This window comes from Pygocentrus nattereri, chromosome 14, assembly GCF_015220715.1.
Source record: "Pygocentrus nattereri isolate fPygNat1 chromosome 14, fPygNat1.pri, whole genome shotgun sequence".
NCBI lineage: Eukaryota > Metazoa > Chordata > Actinopteri > Characiformes > Serrasalmidae > Pygocentrus > Pygocentrus nattereri.
Window position 1 is genome coordinate 32,033,174 of NC_051224.1, and position 20,799 is coordinate 32,053,972.

General features: G+C 41.3%; 1 protein-coding gene across 3 annotated transcripts in view; it reads left to right on the forward strand.

Moving 5' to 3' along the window:
- Positions 1–701: 701 nt before the first annotated feature.
- Positions 702–20,799, forward strand: part of LOC108434533 (amyloid-beta A4 precursor protein-binding family B member 2) — an 89,942-nt gene continuing 69,844 nt past the window's right edge. For 2 of the 3 annotated variants that reach the window (XM_017709734.2, XM_017709738.2), the window contains exons 1-5: positions 702–850; positions 11,183–12,187; positions 14,974–15,185; positions 17,396–17,527; positions 18,462–18,622. In XM_017709734.2, the coding sequence (XP_017565223.1) occupies positions 11,203–12,187; positions 14,974–15,185; positions 17,396–17,527; positions 18,462–18,622 (1,490 nt within the window). In that variant the 5' untranslated portion in view covers positions 702–850; positions 11,183–11,202. The remainder of the gene's footprint in view (positions 851–11,182; positions 12,188–14,973; positions 15,186–17,395; positions 17,528–18,461; positions 18,623–20,799) is intronic. The other variant, XM_017709737.2, reaches the window with a different exon arrangement.

Genomic DNA, 20,799 nt, shown 5'->3' on the forward strand with positions numbered 1-20,799 from the left:
GTCCAGTTCCTTTGCTTCCCACCTGTATTCTGTCAAACGCCGCTCTCTTGCGCTGGAATTGATAGTGTCATACTCACTGTGTCTGCCGGAATACGGGTGAGAAAAACAATAGGGGGACATGGGGACGCGCCTTCAGCGGCTGCATTAGCTAATGATTCACTTTACGGAATCGATTCTTTTGAACTACCTGTTTGGTAGTTCAAATGTAGATTGTTAAATAGACAAAAGTGACAGTAGAAATATTTTCAAGAAGGTTCTACATAGAACCATATGCATGTTCTCAGTCAATCATTTCAGCATGCGAAGAACCATTTAAGCACGAAAGGGTTCTATATAGCACTCGTGGTTCTAAATAGAACCGTTCCCTCTTCTGAAGAACCGTCTTTTTAAAGAGTACTGTTACAAGCTTGACCTTATAACAACAGCATACCATTTTCACCAAGGTTCTATATAGAACCGTGTACATCATGCTCTCCGTCAATCTGAAGAGCCATTTCACTATAGAAAGAACCATTAAAGCCTGAAACAGTTCTGTATACAACTCATGGTTCGAAATAGAACCATCCGCCTCTCTAAAGAACCCTGAAGAACCATCTATTTTCAAAGTGTAGAGGAAAAAAAAAATAAACTCGAGATTTTGTTCGCGCTTGCGAATCGACTCGCTTGAAAAAAGAGTCGATCAGAAAGATCGGTTCGTTCGCGAATCGCCCATCAGCAGCGGAGCGCTGGGAGGGGAAACGGACACACACACACACGCACGCACCGAGCCTCTACAGAGAGCGAGGCGTCACACTGCAGCTCTCCGTTAGCGTGTTTCACGCCGAGACGACGAGTCGCGCGCTTCTCTGCGGTAAGTCCACGTAAATGCACGCACGCTAACCGCCGTTCGGTCCGCGAGCCAGAGAGCGGCAGCTCGTGCCGATCCGTGCCAGGGCGGGACTTGATTGATTTATCGAGCCTGTATCGACTGTGCAGTAACTTCCAGAAACTGAAGGCACCGCCAGAGGCTCGCGATGAACGCAAGAGGTGGTCTGCAGGCGCGCGAGCTGTGCGCGGCGCGTCCCCGGCTCTCTGTGCTGTGTCATGCTTGGGTTGAAACGAGCTGCGACAGACAGGCCCGGACTGATGCACGAGCTGCTGCACAGCATCTCTCAGATCTCTCAGTAAGATCTCAGTCTCAGTCAGGCCACATCAGCTCTGTCCTCCCTGATACGGACCCTAATGATGGATTACGTCATCAGCATCAACCCAGTCCATCCAGCAGTGGACTGGGAAGTTCTCTGGTGTGCAGGCTGTTGCCTTGTTCTCCGCTTTGCCAGCTCATTAGTTTGCAGGGTTTAGTATGTACAGTAGAAGAAAATCAGACTGATGGATGTAAATAGTACTGTTACTGCTACTATTGATTATCATAGTGGTAATAACAGAGTAATATTCATATTTTATACTGGAATTAGCAAGAAACAAGTTTCAGGGCCTTCAAAGTCAAATCAAGTTGTTTAGTTATAATATTGATTCATAATATCATGTCGATTAATGATAATAATAATACAATGAGTAGTAATAATAATGATACATATTAGTCGTTACATATAAGTAGCTACACTTATACTTTAGAATGGCATAGGAATCATGTTTCCTTTTTATTGTACAATAAAACATTTTTGTAAGAATATTGATAAATAATATTTCTTCCCTATTTATGATGGCTTGATAATAATATTAGAATGAATAATAACAATAATAATTTATTATTATTATTATTAATTATAATAAGTAGTCCCATTTAACTTTTATTTTGGCATTAGTAAGATAAAAAAAAATCTTTTAAAAAATGGTTTAAAATGATGTCAGACCTGTTTTCATTTTTTTTGACAATAAAATAAAACATTGGATGAAGATTATTAATAAATAATCATATTAAATTCAATTATATGGAGTCTCTCACAAACGTGACGTTTCTTTACAGTAATACCAAGAAAAAAAAAGCAAAAAAAAAGTTTCAGGGTTTTTAAAATCAGCTCAAAACCCTGTGTCATAATAATAATAACAACAACAATGTACACTTATACTTTCCAATGTTATACTTTTCCAATTTAAATGTATTTTTCTTTATTGGTTTATTACATTTATTGCATGTCTCACAAACTCTAGTTTGTTCTGCAGGTTCTGAGGTGTTTCGAACGACAGACGGCTTTTCAGCTGGAATATATTGTCTTTTTATTGGTAGCTTTTAAAATACCATTCAGTTAAACAAAGAGGTGAGGCAAAAATGATATATAATAAACAATACTTTACAAAACACTAAACAAACAGCAAGCAAGTGTAAGGAGGCAACAAAAGACATTTGCAGCAAGGTAAATGGTCAGTTGTCAGTTCTGCCGACTTTTATATTCTCTTCCGCAGCTGCCTCAGTTTTCCAGCACAGTCTACTGATGTATTACTCGGGTTATGGGAATTGACAGTTTGTGCTTATAAATAAATTATCCCATTTCAACTCCGTCCCATTCGGATGCTTTCTAATGCACTCGGCCGGTTTCTAATGCACTAGTTCACCTTCTCTCTATCAGAATGGACTTGGAGAGGATTGTGGTTTAGGCACCTGACTAACCTACACATGATCTAAGTCACAGGAGACCAGACAAGCAACCTGAAGCCTGTATGTCAACAGTTATTTCCTGTTGGTATTTTAGAAAAGCTGCCTTAGAGACTTTATTCGTTTACATTTAGTCTTTTTTGGGGGGTACACAGTCAATGAGCTGTGGTTTAGCACTAGCATTCAAATACATTTTGATCAGTATCCACAGATTTCAACATAAAATTTCAACACAGATTGGCCAAAGTCAAAATTCCTGTTTGTTTGTTTATTTGATGAAAAATATGAATTGTTTTTTTTGGTAAATTCCGGTGTTTCCCCACCTCTGCTCTTGGCCGAATCTGATCTTTCCCAATTCTGATCTTGGCTGATTCTGATCCAGGTCAATTTGGTCTTGGAAGGTTCTGAGGCTGTTCTTGCCCGATTACTGTCTTGCCCAAGTCTGATCTTTGTTGATTCTGTTCTTGACTGATACCAATCTTGGCCATTTATGATCTTGCTAGAATCTGACCTTGCTTGTTTCTGATCTTGGCCGATTTCAATCTTGCCCAGTTTGATCTTGGCCAGTTCTGATCTTGGTTGATTCTGGTCTTGACCGGTACCAATCTTGGCCAGTTCTGATCTTGTTTGAATCTGACTTTGCCTGAGTGCACTTACCTGACTCACATTATTTACATTTACACTACAAAATAATAAACTAGCTAATTGCTAATGGCTGGTTAGGAGCAAGAAAATCAACCAGTTCTGTTCTTGATAGATTCCAGTCTTTCTTGATTCCAAGCTTGCCGAATTCCAAATTGCTGATTTTGATCTTGACCCATTTCAGTCTTGGTTTTTGCCTTGATTGCAATCTTATCCAACTCCGCTCTTGGCCAGTTCTCTCTTACCTAATTCCAATCTTGTCAGATTTTGATCTTGGCCAAATACAGTTTTGCCAGATTCTGATCTTGCTTGGTTCCAGTTTTCTCTGATTCCCATCTTGCCTGATTTAATCTTGACCAATTCTGATCTTCTCCAGGTCTGCTGCTGCTCTACTCTGATCTTATTCATTTTTGACCTAACCTGATTCTGATCTTGCCCGATTCCATTCCTGACCCATTCCTAGCCTCCCTAGTCATTTTGGACCACAGGCCATATAAAATACCAGAAAAAGATGTTCCAAACTTAAATGTATGTTCAATCAGACTTTATCCCAAGTAAATATGGCCATTTCTGTCTTGTTCATCATGTCCACACAATAAGAACGGCACTTTGCGTTTGCATAGGATGAAAGATCAGATACTGAGTTCTAAGGTTGATATGACAGCGACCTTTTATTAATTAATAATGAATTAAGAATACACAAAACAAGCTCATACATAATACCTACAGAACCTACATGACTTCATGACCTAAAGACTAAAACCTTATCAGATCTTTAGGGCATCTATGACAAATGCAATCTGTAAGGACATGTTTTTGAACTAATCTCAATCTATACAGTCTGTAAGCCAAACCAACATGAACTTCTACCAAACAGCAAGTCTTCTAAATGTGTGCATTGTGGGTATGTAAGTGTTTATAGGGGCACCTGCAGTAATTGTGCTGTCTCATCACCTTCAAATGAAGCTTGTCTCTGTTCAGATCTGCTGCTAACACACTTTCCACCAGCATGGACCACATACACCCGTACACACACACACACACACACACACAACACACACATAATTTTTATGTCTAAATTTAAGAATTGTGTCTAATGTCCATGTGAGACTGACAGCCCGTGAGATAATGCAGTGTGTGAAGGGCCTATATATGTGCATTTTATTGTATTATGTATTCGGTTAATTAGCTCATAGAGCTACGACTGTGTCACTGCCTGCTTTGGGTTTATTTGTTTATGTTTAAAGGGCAGACGTGTCTGTTGGAGTTCTAACTTGGGGTGGTTTGCTGACTTCGCAGTCTCTGCAGAGGTGATTGGGTCCAAGTGGGCCATTTTCTCTCACATATATACAAACAAACCTGAGCTGACTTCATTATGAACTGTGTTGATGCAGACATACTGATGTACATATAGATAGTTTGGCCCTGCAGTGCTGCAGTAACAGCCTCTACTTTCCTTAAAGAAGCGTATAGGCTTTACACTAGACGTTGGACCATTTGATTGCATTCAGCCAGAAGAGCATTAGTGAGGTTAGGTACTGATGTTGGATGTTCAGTTCTGGTTCACTACAGCTCATCCCAAAGTACTGGATAAAGCTCCATCACTCCAAAGTCACCAGCTCCACAGCCCAATGCTGGGGGTCTTTGTACCACTCAAGCTGATGCTTGGCACTAGGCGTGATGATCTCAGGCTCATGGGCTTCTATTGGGAATTCTTTTCTATGGAAGTTATACAAACTGTGGGTGGATAATTGAATAGAATTGAACGTCTCTTTCAAAATGTGGTCTGATAATAAAGGGAAACAATCTCTTTCTCTGTTGTAAACATGCTTACTCACATCCTACAGCACTTCCACAATAGTTTCTGAGGTGATATCTGATTTAAGGACTTGGGAAAGCCCTTTCTGGTGATGTGTTTTGAGGGTGGAAGGAACTTTTGAAAAACTATAATTGCTTTGGGGTGGGTTTTTGGGGTCGGCCAACACTTAAGAGTTAACATTACAACCAGCTGAATTTCTTCCATAACTTTAATAACTTTTGAAACTGTTGTCATATCACTGCGAAGGAGAGATTACTAAAATGGTAGAAAAGGATCGTCAGACGATGGGAACAACATGCTAAAAGCTAAAGTTAGCCCAGTATGGTCATTTAGGTACCTTCCCTCAGTTTGGCTTCTTTTCTTTGACTGAAATGATAAAAGAAATGTGTTTGGTGTTTATTTTGTGCTGAATAAAGATAGAATCACTGTTTTCTTTATAATTAGGTTTGAATACAGAGGAGAGAGTTAACTTGGTTGTATTTATTAGTCTATAGATCAGTGGCCAGACTAGTCAGGATTGGTTGCCACCAAAAGGAATAAGAGTGGTTGATTGATGTACAACCCCATTTCCAAAAAAGTTGGGATGCTGTGCAGAATAGAAATAACAATAGAATGCTCCTCATCTTCACTACTGAAAGACTCAGCCTCTCTGGGATGCTTTTTTTATACCCAATCATGTGACTGACCTGTTGCCAGTCAACCACCAGGTGTTTTTTCAGCATTACACAACTTTACCAGACTTTTATTGCCCCATCCCATTTTTCTGGAACATGTTATTGGCATCATATTCAAAATGGGCAAATATTTTTCAAAAAACAACATTTCTCAGTTTCAACATCTGTTCCATTGTCTTTGCATTATTTTCAATACAATAAATGATATAAAATGAATATAAAATCATGAATTCTGTCAAACTGATGAGGCTGAGGAGTACAATGCTGTAAAACACGACAAATAACATATTAAATTAAACTTTTAGTCCAGAATGAGTCTTTAGGTGAATTTGGTACGCACCCTGGCTTGGTTCAGATGCTTTGTTGACTGTCCTGTGCTAATCAGGACAGCACTGCACACCATGTTCAGCTACTGGCAGCATTTGTGCTGTTTATGGTTGGAGGAAACAAATGAAATTGTGTTTCATTACAAGAATAAATCTACAAATTGATTGAATCACTCACACACTCAAATGTTCAATCTGTCACTCACTCAGTCACTAACCAACTCACTCACTTACTCAGTCACTCACCAACTCACTCACTCACTCAGTCACTAACCAACTCACTCACTCACTCAGTCACTCACCAACTCACTCACTCACTCAGTCACTAACCAACTCACTCACTCACTCAGTCACTCACCAACTCACTCACTCACTCAGTCACTAACCAACTCACTCACTCACTTGGTCACTAACCAACTCACTCACTTACTCAGTCACTCGCCAACTCACTCACTCACTCAGTCACTAACCAACTCACTCACTCACTTGGTCACTAACCAACTCACTCACTCACACACTCAAATGTTCAATCTGTCACTCACTCAGTCACTAACCAACTCACTCACTCACTCAGTCACTAACCAACTCACTCACTTACTCAGTCACTCGCCAACTCACTCACTCACTTGGTCACTAACCAACTCACTCACTCACTCACTCACTCACTCACATATTCACTCACTCACTCACTCACTCACATATTCACTCACTCACTCACTCACTCACATATTCACACAGTCAGTCACTCACTCACTCACTCGGTCACATATTCACTCACTCACTCACTCACTCACATATTCACACAGTCAGTCACTCACTCACTCACTCACATATTCACTCACTCACTCACTCACATATTCACTCACTCACTCACATATTCACTCACTCACTCACTCACTCACATATTCACACAGTCAGTCACTCACTCACACACACACTCAAATGTTCAATCTGTCACTCAGTCACTGACCAACTCACTCACTCACTCGGTCACATATTCACTCACTCACTCACTCACTCACTCACTCACTCACTCACTCACTCACATATTCACTCACTCACTCACTCACTCACATATTCACACAGTCAGTCACTCACTCACTCACTCACTCACATATTCACTCACTCACTCACTCACTCACTCACATATTCACTCACTCACTCACTCACTCACTCACTCACTCACTCACATATTCACACAGTCAGTCACTCAGTCACTCACTCACTCACTCACATTTTCACTCACTCACTCACTCACATATTCACTCACTCACTCACTCACTCACATATTCACTCACTCACTCACTCACTCACATATTCACACAGTCAGTCACTCACTCACACACACACTCAAATGTTCAATCTGTCACTCAGTCACTGACCAACTCACTCACTCACTCGGTCACTAACCAACTCACTCTCTCACTTGGTCACTAACCAACTCACTCACTCACTCACTCACTCACTCACATATTCACTCACTCACTCACTCACTCACTCACTCACTCACTCACATATTCACACAGTCAGTCACTCACTCACTCACATATTCACTCACTTACTCACTCACATATTCACTCACTCACTCACATATTCACTCACTCACTCACTCACTCACATATTCACACAGTCAGTCACTCACTCACACACACACTCAAATGTTCAATCTGTCACTCAGTCACTGACCAACTCACTCACTCACTCGGTCACATATTCACTCACTCACTCACTCACTCACTCACTCACTCACATATTCACTCACTCACTCACTCACTCACATATTCACACAGTCAGTCACTCACTCACTCACTCACTCACATATTCACTCACTCACTCACTCACTCACATATTCACTCACTCACTCACTCACTCACTCACATATTCACACAGTCAGTCACTCAGTCACTCACTCACTCACTCACATTTTCACTCACTCACTCACTCACATATTCACTCACTCACTCACTCACTCACTCACATATTCACTCACTCACTCACTCACTCACATATTCACACAGTCAGTCACTCACTCACACACACACTCAAATGTTCAATCTGTCACTCAGTCACTGACCAACTCACTCACTCACTCGGTCACTAACCAACTCACTCTCTCACTTGGTCACTAACCAACTCACTCACTCACTCACTCACTCACATATTCACTCACTCACTCACTCACTCACTCACTCACTCACTCACATATTCACACAGTCAGTCACTCACTCACTCACATATTCACTCACTTACTCACTCACATATTCACTCACTCACTCACATATTCACTCACTCACTCACTCACATATTCACACAGTCAGTCACTCACTCACACACACACTCAAATGTTCAATCTGTCACTCAGTCACTGACCAACTCACTCACTCACTCGGTCACTAACCAACTCACTCACTCACTCAGTCACTAACCAACTCACTCACTCACTCACTCACTCACTCACTCACTCACATATTCACTCACTCACTCACTCACATATTCACACAGTCAGTCACTCACTCACTCACATATTCACTCACTTACTCACTCACATATTCACTCACTCACTCACATATTCACTCACTCACTCACTCACTCACATATTCACACAATCAGTCACTCACTCACACACACACTCAAATGTTCAATCTGTCACTCAGTCACTGACCAACTCACTCACTCACTCGGTCACTAACCAACTCACTCACTCACTCAGTCACTAACCAACTCACTCACTCACTCAGTCACTAACCAACTCACTCACTCACTCAGTCACTAACTAACTCACTCACTCACTCAGTCACTAACCAACTCACTCACTTACTCAGTCACTCGCCAACTCACTCACTCACTCACTCAGTCACTTACCAACTCACTCACTCACTTGGTCACTAACCAACTCACTCACTCACACACTCAAATGTTCAATCTGTCACTCAATCAGTCACTGACCAACTCACTCACTTACTCAGTTACTAACCAACTCACTCACTCAATCACTAACCAGTTCGCTCATTCACTCAATCACTAACCAACTCATTCACTCACTTGGTCACTAACCAACTCACTCACTCACTCACTCATTCACTCACTCACTCACTCACTCACTCACTCACTCACTCACTCACTCACTCACTCACTCACTCACTCACATATTCACTCACATATTCACTCACTCACTCACTCACTCACATATTCACTCACTCACTCACTCACTCACATATTCACTCACTCACTCACTCACTCACTCACATATTCACACAGTCAGTCACTCACTCACTCACTCACTCACATATTCACTCACTCACTCACTCACATATTCACACAGTCAGTCACTCACTCACTCACTCACTCACTCACATATTCACTCACTCACTCACATATTCACTCACTCACATATTCACTCACTCACTCACTCACATATTCACACAGTCAGTCACTCACTCACACACACACTCAAATGTTCAATCTGTCACTGACCAACTCACTCACTCACTCGGTCACATATTCACTCACTCACTCACTCACTCACTCACATATTCACTCACTCACTCACTCACTCACTCACATATTCACTCACTCACTCACATATTCACTCACTCTCTCACTCACTCACTCACATATTCACACAGTCAGTCACTCACTCACTCACTCACTCACTCACTCACTCACATATTCACTCACTCACTCACATATTCACTCACTCACATATTCACTCACTCACTCACTCACTCACTCACTCAAATGTTCAATCTGTCACTCAGTCACTGACCAACTCACTCACTCACTCGGTCACTAACCAACTCACTCACTCACTCAGTCACTAACCAACTCACTCACTCACTCAGTCACTAACCAACTCACTCACTCACTCACTCAGTCACTAACCAACTCACTCACTCACTCAGTCACTAACCAACTCACTCACTTACTCAGTCACTCGCCAACTCACTCACTCACTCAGTCACTAACCAACTCACTCACTCACTTGGTCACTAACCAACTCACTCACTCACACACTCAAATGTTCAATCTGTCACTCAATCAGTCACTGACCAACTCACTCACTTACTCAGTTACTAACCAACTCACTCACTCAATCACTAACCAGTTCGCTCATTCACTCAATCACTAACCAACTCATTCACTCACTTGGTCACTAACCATCTCACTCACTCACTCACTCACATATTCACTCACTCACTCACTCACTCATTCACTCACTCACTCACTCACTCACTCACTCACTCACTCACTCACTCACTCACTCACTCACATATTCACTCACTCACTCACTCACTCACTCACATATTCACACAGTCAGTCACTCACTCACTCACTCACATATTCACTCACTCACTCACTCACTCACATATTCACTCACTCACTCACATATTCACACAGTCAGTCACTCACTCACTCACTCACTCACTCACTCACTCACTCACTCACTCACTCACTCACTCACATATTCACTCACTCACTCACTCACTCACATATTCACTCACTCACTCACATATTCACTCACTCACTCACTCACATATTCACTCACTCACTCACTCACTCACTCACTCACATATTCACACAGTCAGTCACTCACTCACACACACACTCAAATGTTCAATCTGTCACTGACCAACTCACTCACTCACTCGGTCACATATTCACTCACTCACTCACTCACTCACTCACTCACTCACTCACTCACTCACTCACTCACTCACATATTCACTCACTCACTCACTCACTCACATGTTCACACAGTCAGCCACTCACTCACTCACTCACATATTCACTCACTCACTCACTCACATATTCACTCACTCACTCACATATTCACTCACTCACTCACTCACTCACTCACATATTCACACAGTCAGTCACTCACTCACACACACACTCAAATGTTCAATCTGTCACTCAGTCACTGACCAACTCACTCACTCACACGGTCACTAACCAACTCACTCTCTCACTTGGTCACTAACCAACTCACTACACTTTCTTGCAACCAGATTGGCTTTATATTTTTGACAGCAAACTTTTCAATGGTGCTATGATTATATACCACAATAAATTAATAGATTTTGTGTTTAATAGATTTTTTGTTCTGTCCTCTTTCTGTTGTTCTCAGAATTTAACCAATCGTAAGCGATGATGTCGCTGCACAAACCCCCGCTCAGACGCAGTGCGTCAACCTTAGAATCCACCAATCGCGGAGGCCCTGCTGTGACTCCGCCCACATCCCTTAACCTCCGCTCTTCTCACAACCAGCAATTGGGCCGTGACATCATAAAGGAGGGTGTGGTCTCAGTTTCTGCAGAAACACAAGGTTCAGCCCCGCCCCCCAAGGGCCGGCACAAATATGCCCTGACCAACCTGCAGAGCGCCATGGGGCTGGAGGACAGTAGCCCCGCCCCTTTCAGCCAAAGCCGTAAACCTGCTCCTACAAAATCCGCCTCTTCTTCTTCGCTTTATTCATCCTCCTGCGTCTCGCTCTCATTCTCTTCATCTAACCCTAAGCTGGCAAAAAACGGCACCAACCTGCAACTAAAAGAGACACAGTTTGACTTTAACAAGAAGGACAAGAACCGTAATGATGTCAGTGAATGGGCAGACTGCTTTGGCAAAGATAATGAGAAGGGCGCCCCCTTCAGGCGAAGGACAAAGAGCTTCTTGGAGTACCATCGCGAAGAGGACGAAGAGTCTTCTAACAGTCCGGGGAAGGAGCCAGAGACTCCGGCTGAGGAGAAGCCACTCCTGCCTAAGCTGGAGCCACAAGCGTGGGTCAAAGAGAACCGAGTGGAGGTCCACCTCACGCTGCCACAGAACCACTTGCTCCTGCTGCCTGGAGAAGAGGAGGACCAGAGCCCCACCCACTCTCACCTGAGCCAGGTGGAGGTGCTTCACCCCAAAAAGGAGCAGCTGAACCGGCCGAAGGAAGCTGCAGGGGAGGATGTAGGGTCTCCTGCCAGGCCCAGGCTACAGGTGCTGTCTAGTCTGGGCCAGAGAGCAGAGCGGGCAGAGGAGCCTCCCAGACAGGAGAAACAAGCAGAGGAAGAGGTGGAGGAAGAGGAAGACTCGAGCTGGACCACTCTGTCTCAAGAGAGTCCATCCATAGAGACACCACAGGAAACAGGTAAAGTCAAAATAAAATAAATACATTATAGTGCATTTAATATATTTATTCTTTTATAATAAACAACAAAAGCAACAATAGTAATAATAATAATTATTATTTTTATAAAATGAAATGCACATATTTTTAAGGGCACTTTGCAGACAATGCACACTGAAAAGCACTTATCCAGATCCTTTATAACGTGCTTTGCGGGTTTTAAGTGAAAAAAAAGATCACGTTTTGATTTCCAATGGCTGGGACTGATTCAGTGAGAAAAAATGTCATTCTAGGCCTTCTCAAAGTTCTAGATATATCACTGATGCTAGTGCTAGTTTGACCAATGTGTTTCAATCAGATGTTAGCAGCAGCAGCAGCTCCATGCCTGGGCTCTTTACTGAAGTATTCACATTTGACAGTGTGAAAGTTAAAATATGTCAACATGTGTGTTACAAGTTTCCACCAGAAGATGGAACATCTTTCAAACTTCACATGTCCATCTTAAATCTAGATCTGACAAAAATTGTTCATGTAAATCCCCGTTAGCAGAGTGCTAACATACCACTAGAATCTGATAGGGGTGCTAGCAGAAAATAGCATTAATGTAAATAAATGATGTTTAATGTATGAAGCTGTAATTAATGTACTTTTTTGACGTTCATGGCCTGGACTGAAGGCCTAGCTCTAACAGTCATGGGTCATCACTGCTAGTCTCCAGTGGAGGAAAAGGTTGTTTTGGCTGTTTTCAAACACTCACACAAAAACTCACTGTTTTAAAATGATTTCATAAGTCAAATTCGAAATGTTTGTTGCTTGTTTTGGGGTTTTGTGTTCTCTCACTTTCTTGCATTTACCTACTTGTCAATCAAATGCGTTATTTGGCCCCATAAGGCTTTATGACACATCACATTCTCAAGCTTAGATAAGAAAGCCAGATAATAGGCAGCATATTACTGCTGTCCCTCTACCTCTCTGCCTCAGTTTCATTTTACTTATCACCTCTCTCTCTCTCTCTCTCTCTCTCTCTCTCTCTCTCTCTCTCTCTCTCTCTCTCTCTCTCTGTCTCTCTCTCCTTGGCAGTTAGTTTACCACTGTAACCTGCTCCTTGCCTCTATAAGCTACCATGCTGTTACCATGACAACAGACTTTAAAGTGACCTGTTGTGCTTGTGTTTGTGTATTTCTGTATATAAATATGTATGTATGTATGTTTGTCTGTGTGTATTCATATATGCCATGTGTGTACCTAACACTCAGTGTGGGTGTGGTGTGTATGTGCAGTACGTGGAGGAGTTAGGCAACCAAAGAAAGTGTGCCAAACTCAATTAAGTGTTCTTGCCACTAAAATAATACATTATATTAAAATAAAAAAAAATTAAATATACTATAGGGACAAAAGTATTGGGATGCCTACATATTACACCTACAGGAGCTTGTATGTCATCCCATCCTAATTCTGTAGACATTAATATGGAGTTGATCCTCCCTTCACAGCTATAACAGCTTCCATTTTTCTGGGAAGCTTTTTTAAAGGATTGTGGAGTGAAAATCTGGGGGAATTTTTGACCATTCATCCAGAAAAGCATTTGTGAGGTCCGACACTGATGTTGGCCGAGAGGCACTGGCTCACAATCTTCGTTCTAGTTCATCCCAAAGGTGTTTGATGGGGTTAAGGTCAGGGCCCTGTACAGGCCAGTCAAGTTCATCCACACCAGCCATGCCTTTATGGACTTTGCTTTGTGCACTGGGGCTCAGTCATGCTAGAATAGAAAAAGGTCCTTCCCCAAACTGTTCCTTCAAAGTTGGAATCGTACAATTGTCCAAAATGTCTTTGTCTGCTGAAGCACCCTCTGTCAGTTTGCATGGTCTACCACTTGGCTAAGATGTTGTTGCTCCTAGATGCTTCCATTTCACAATAATAGCACTTACAGTTGACAGGGGCAGATCTAGCAGGACAGAAAATCCACAAATTGACTTGTGGCAGAGGTGGCAACCTATGACAGTGCCATGTTTAAATTCACTGAGCTCTTCAGTACGACTCATTTTACTGTTTTTCTATAGAGACTACAAGAATAAAAGTTTCATTTTATTAAGCTGTTACCAATGGGTGTGGCTGAAACACTTGAGCTTAATAATTAGAAGCAGTCTATATAGTGTTTATATTGATGTACAGTTGGTTAGAAGAATACACCTACTGTGTTAGAAAAAAATGGCACAGACCAGTATATATTCCATGCTGTTTTATGGTGGTCTGGTGCTGGTTTAGCTGGTCACTTAGGATACCAGCATCCAAAACATGACAAGTGCTGTTTTTTCTAGCAGGTTAGAAGAACACAGGCTTCCCAGTGCAGTCTAGCCAAAGTAAGGATTTAATCTATTCTGCCAGCAGGACCTGATTCAATGTAATGGACTTAATAAATAAACTAGGTATTGTATAGCAACTTAAAATATTGAGCTACCCAGTGAAGAGCTTTGGAAATGGTTAAGTTAACACACTCACAGCAGATCACACATGTATTTGTATTTCTTCTAAAGTTTCAAAGTTTCTATTTATTTGCTTAACACGTTGCAAAATAAAAGACAAAAAAACATAAAATGTGCTATAACTTTTGCATAGGCAGTCTTTTTTTCCCGTTATGTTAACTTGCGTAAATACACAGTAATTAGAATGTGCGGATGACTGTATTGACTGCGTATGCACTTTTTTAGGTTACATACACGACTGTTTGTCTTGATTTGTCTTGTTTCAGTTATGGGTGAGAGTCTTAATTTTTTCCCTGTGTCTATTGCCACTGTCTGTGTGTATAGCAGGTGTATGGAATGACTCAGTGCTGCCCCCTGGCTGGAGAGAGGTGGAGGATGTGTCTGATGTTTATTTCTGGCACGTTCCCACCGGGACCACCCAGCGGGAGCGGCCCATAACCCCCAGCAACCACCACCCACCCGAACTCGATCAGCAGCCGGACAGGGCAAAGGAGGGCACTTCCCTGTCTGTCCCATCTTCTAAGACACAGAGTGAGGTACACACAGACACACACAGACGCACAGACACACTACTATTAAACTGATTCTGCACCCTTTATTCTACTTCTAAGTCCACTGTTTTTGGTTCTTAAACATATATACAGCCCTGAGGTGTTCTATGCATTACAGACTGTCTAGTATGCCTGTAGCTTTAATTTGGTGCAAAAACAAATGGACTTTCCATTCAGGTGAAAATACTTGTTTTTGTGGGCTGCTGGTTGTTTACATGTGCACAAATAAGTAGCTGAAGTGTTTGTTGTGATGACACTCCAGAACGTCCCAGTGTTCCGTCAAAAAAAGTTTTGAGATTGGGAAAAGCTTTGGACCTACATTTACAATTAGACGAGACCGCAGCAGAGAGAAAAACGCTGTGAGACTAAAGATCCTAATGCTAGTTTTCAGTGCATCCTTCTGTTACTAGGCTTATGACATATAGGTGTGGAGTACATCTTTGTGCACATTCAGCGTTTTTTACTTGAGTTCTCAAGAAAATGAAATTGCAGAATCTCAAGATATGGGGATAACATTTGTTATGTCATAATAATGAAATAAGTAACTTTGGATCTCTAGAAAGCAAGTGAAATGAACTCGTTGCCGCAATAAATCAGAGTAAACAAGGACAACACAAGCAAAATTGAAGGCTAATAGCTCCCCCTTGTGGAGAAACTTCATCCTACTAAAGTGAGTGAGTGAGTAAGCGAGTGCATTGGTAATTTCCTTTATCGTGTATTCAGTCTCTCATCTTTATTTTTTTAAACTTTCTCCTATTTTCTCGATTCCAGCTTGTGCGATTATGTATTTATTTCAAATTTTTCTGAATGCTTATATGCTAATGAGAGGGGCGTGTCTTAAAGGCCTGGGCAGTGTCTGATACATCAGTAGCTAATCACTGAGCACATCAAGGCCTTGATTATTAGGCTAGGTGGAGAATAATACTACTATATCTAGCCACAAGATGTCCATGAGATTAAGTTGATGTATTTTGAATAAGAACAAAGCATTAGCAGCAACGATTGCTGCTCATGCACCATTTTTTCTTCAATTAAAGGTATTAATGGGGAGTTTGCCCCCCTTTGCTGCAGTAACAGCCTCTACTCTTCTGGGAATGCTTTACACTAGATGTTGAAACATTGCTGTGAGGATCTGATTGCATTCGGCCATGAGAGCATTAGTGACGTCAGGTACTGATGTAGGATGATTAGTCACTCCAGCTCATCCCAAATGTACTGGATAGAGCCCCAACACTCCAGAGAAAGTGCCTTACAGGCTTTATACCCCTCTGGCATTGTGTATGGTGACTTAGGCTCATGGGCATCCCATTCTATTGGTCAATGCTTTTCTATGTAGATTATACAAACTGTGTGTACAGCTGAACAGCAATGGGTGCACCATAAAGGAGCTGAATTCAGTCATTAGAAAAACGGTCTGGATGCTTTTTGACACACAGAGTATCTGTGTTTTATCCAGTGAAATTTAAGATGAGGTTTTCAGACATTTACAGTTCGAAAGTCAAAGACCGTCCTTCATTTGTTTAATATCTAGTCAAAACAACCATTAAGCCATTCATTGTTCAGCAGGAGGAAAAGAAGCTAAATAAATAAATAAATCCATCCCAAAATCACATATTTAACAGAAAATTCAACAAAAACCTCAACAACTAAATATAAAATCATTTTTATGTGCCCACTGTTTGTCTTTATTACCACTTCCATTCTTTTCAAGAGACTTGCTGTTTTTCAAAGCAGTCTGCAGAGATATTTGACTAATTTTGCTGTATTTTACTTCGCATTATTTATCATTTTATATTGAAATGTATATATATTCATGAATTGGTTCATTTTTTTATCTTTCCACTTCTTAATTAAATCTTAATGTCCTCTTACATTTTTTTTAATCTTATTTGATTTTGTTTGATTTGTTATGTTCATTTTAGTTTAACCCATTTAACTTTTTTTTTTAATCCCTTTATGCTGTAAATGCTCAACAACATTGAAAATGTGAAAATCCAATCCAAGTTTTCTGCAAGTGGATTATCTTGTGTCTAATCTCCTGAGAAATATATCAAGAGAAAAGAAAAACTAATGGCTTTGTACAGAAATCAATTGAATGGTGGTCTCTGACGTTTGTACTGCTATATGTGAAAGCCTTAAATGACATTGACATGTTTTGTTCTTGTGTGGTGGGCTGTGTGTGTGTACATATGCAGAGGCCTAGTAGCATCGTGTCAGACAGTTCCGTAGAGCCTGTGCCTTCTTCAGCTGCCTCTTCACCTTCTTCATCTTCACTCTGCTATGAAGTGTCTGGACCCCCTAGCAGCTTCTTCAATAACAACTACCTGGTAACAAACACACACATCTAAAAATTCATTTTAAATGGAAAAAACCTACTGTGTAATTTAATGATTGAGATGTAAACAAAATCATTCAAATATATGCAAATATATCCATTTTATTTGATGTAGAAGCCTCAGTGAACCTAAATATGTCTTCAGAGGTTTTTATGTAATACTAATGATGGTAAAATAGTGGGAAATTTAAACAGAAACGTTTTTTCAGACACTACTTTGCCTTACATTGCTTTACATATACCTTTCTGTCCAGTATGTATGTTAAATATGCATTTTAGGCCAAAATCTGATCTCAAAACTATCATAAAACAATGTCTGGTTCCTATCACCACCACTGTGAACAATTCTGACTTTTTCTCTAGAATACATAAACAGAGTACATAAAGAGTACATCTCTAGAGTACATAAACAGCCTCTATTAAATTAATTGTTTATATGCAGTCAGGAAAATGGACATGTTTATATATATATATATATATATATATATATATATATATATATATATATAAATAGCCATCTATTCAGCCTATAGCAGGTTAGCCCCGCCCATGCACACTTTAACAACAACATTTAAAGGAATTGTTACTGGAGTCTGTACTGCTTTCTGAATGAAGTACAACACAGGGCAGCCAATCAGAACAGAGCTCATTTGCATATATCAGTCTTAAAAGCACAGTAACAACATATACAGATACATAGAAAAACTGTTGAAAAATGGTCACAATAAAATGAATATAAATGCAGCAAATGCAAGTAAAAACAACAATAATGCAAGATATAGGCCCTTTAATGTTTGAATTATGTTTTGAACTTTGAAAAAATGGTGGGATTCTCCTTTCAAAATATAGTTTTACTACTCTACTTGTGCTAACAAGAATTCTAGTCATTATTATAGGTATATTACTCCAACTTTCCTTTTTCGCAGGACCAGAAGGGGGCCTCCGTTCGCGCTGAGTCCAGGGAGCGAGAGAGCAGGAGAGTGGAAGAGCAGAGAGAGCGAGAGAGCAGGAGAGTGGAGGAGAGGAGAGAGAGAGAGAGAGGATGTGAGGGAGCCCGCTGCATGCCTTACAGCTACATAAACCTGAGGTAATAAGCTAACAACATTCTTTCAGGCTGCATGGAGGCCTGGAAACTGCGAGCAGGAATAGCTAACCAGTGCATGAATTACATTAATGTAGTTACATTATTGAAGGAATAGTTCCATCCATCCATCCATCCATCCATTTTCTAAGCCGCTTCTCCATCAGGGTCGCGGGGGTGGGGGGGGGGAGGTGGTGGGGGGCGCTGGAGCCTATCCCAGCAGTCTTTGTTCGGGCGGAAGGCAGGATACACCCTGGAGAAGGTCGCCAGTCCATCGCAGGGCAGACAGACAGACACAGACAGTCACTCACACCTAGGGGCAATTTAGCATGTCCAATTGGCCTGACTGCATGTCTTTGGACTGTGGGAGGAAACCAGAGAACCCGGAGGAAACCCACGCAGACACGGGGAGAACATGCAAACTCCACACAGAGAGGACCCTGGTCGCCCAGCCGGGGAATCAAACCCAGGCCCTCCTTTCTGTGAGGCAACAGCGCTACCCACCACGCCACCGTGCCGCCCTTTGAAGGAATAGTTCTGTCTAAAAAATCAAATGTGTCCAATTTTCCGTTCATCCCAAAAGCAATCAACCAAGACATATTTGGTGTCTGAGGTTTGCTTCTTTTTGCGTTTGGTTTTGCTCTGGATCTACAAGGCTAATACAGCTAACATGTAGTGGAAGCTTTTACACTATATTACCAGAAGTATTCACCCACCCATCCAAATCATTGAATTCAGGTGTTCCAATCACTTCCATGGCCACAGGTGTATAAAACCAAGCCCCTAGGCCTGCAGACTGCTTCTACAGACATTAGTGGAAGAATGTGTCGTTCTCAGGAGCTCAGTGAATTCCAGCGTGGTACCGTGATCGGACGCCACCTGTGCAGCAAGTCCAGTCATGAAATTTCCTCAGTGTATATCACCAATTAGCATTGTTTAAACTGCATGCATATATCATCACAGACTTGTCTCAGACAACATTAAGTTGATAAAGAAATAGTTCAGCCAAAAATTGACATAATTATCTACTTACCTCAGGTGTGGTTGATTAGCCAAGTCATGTCTGGTGTCTGGATTTTGCTTCTTTATCTTAGCCCTGGAGTTACAGGGCTAACGTTGCTAACAAACACTAGAAATCAGTAGTCGCTCATGTATTTTCCATAGATACATCATAAAACTTCTCTCATCCCATGAAAAAAACTGTATCTAGGTTTTCAAAAGTGCCTTGTGGACTTTTTGATGGAATTTAGAGAACAATATGACTGAGCTGAATGCAGCAAGCAGCTGTTTTAGCCAACAGGTGTTGTGCCAACTTCCCTGCAGAATCAGAGACTTTTTGAAAAGGTTTTCAAAAAAGGTCTATATAGAACCATCTACAGCACATTCTCCATCACTTTGAAGAACGCTTTCATGATGCAAAGAACCCTTTAATCATGGAAAAGATTCGTTGAGTGTTCAGGGTTCTGCATAAGTCATTTTCTTTACTACAGAACCCTTGAAGAAGAATCTTTTTAAGATTGTGCTTACCTGGCATGTTTGACGAACTTCTTGGTTTATTTTGGGTATTTTGGTGAAGTTGGCAGTTATATGATGTCAAGTCAGTGCTAGCTCCTTAATGACCTCATTATTCAGAAGATCTGGTGATATTTGGCAGAGAAATGTCTGTATGGCAAAACCGATCAGCCTTTTTGTATCGGAAAGGGAGAGACAAAGACGTCATTATTTTTTTGTCACTGAGAAAACCAGAATCTGGACTTCCCAATATGGCCATGAGATGACCTAAGAAGTCTGTGAAACTCATAATTATTCAAGAGTTAGTTCCGGCCACGCAAGCTGATTGGTTGAGAAGCGTTCCATTTCATATTTCACCGTAACATCACGTTTTTTCACAATCACTGTATCACTCTGCTGAGACGCCGTTGCTAAGCAATGACTTTGACAGCTGTAGGAGACGTTCAGGCCATTTACTTCTTACTTTGTGCACAAACAGAAAATCAATACTTTTAAGATCACGTTTGATCGACAGCCGATTTGGTCGGACTCGGAAGATGAGACTACACTAAATTCCCAAACTGTCATCACCTCTGAGCAGCTTTTCAGTCAGCAGATGTGACAGAAGAACAACTAAATAACCTGGAATCAGCCATAAATGAACCCAATGCCATTACCAAACAAAATGGGCT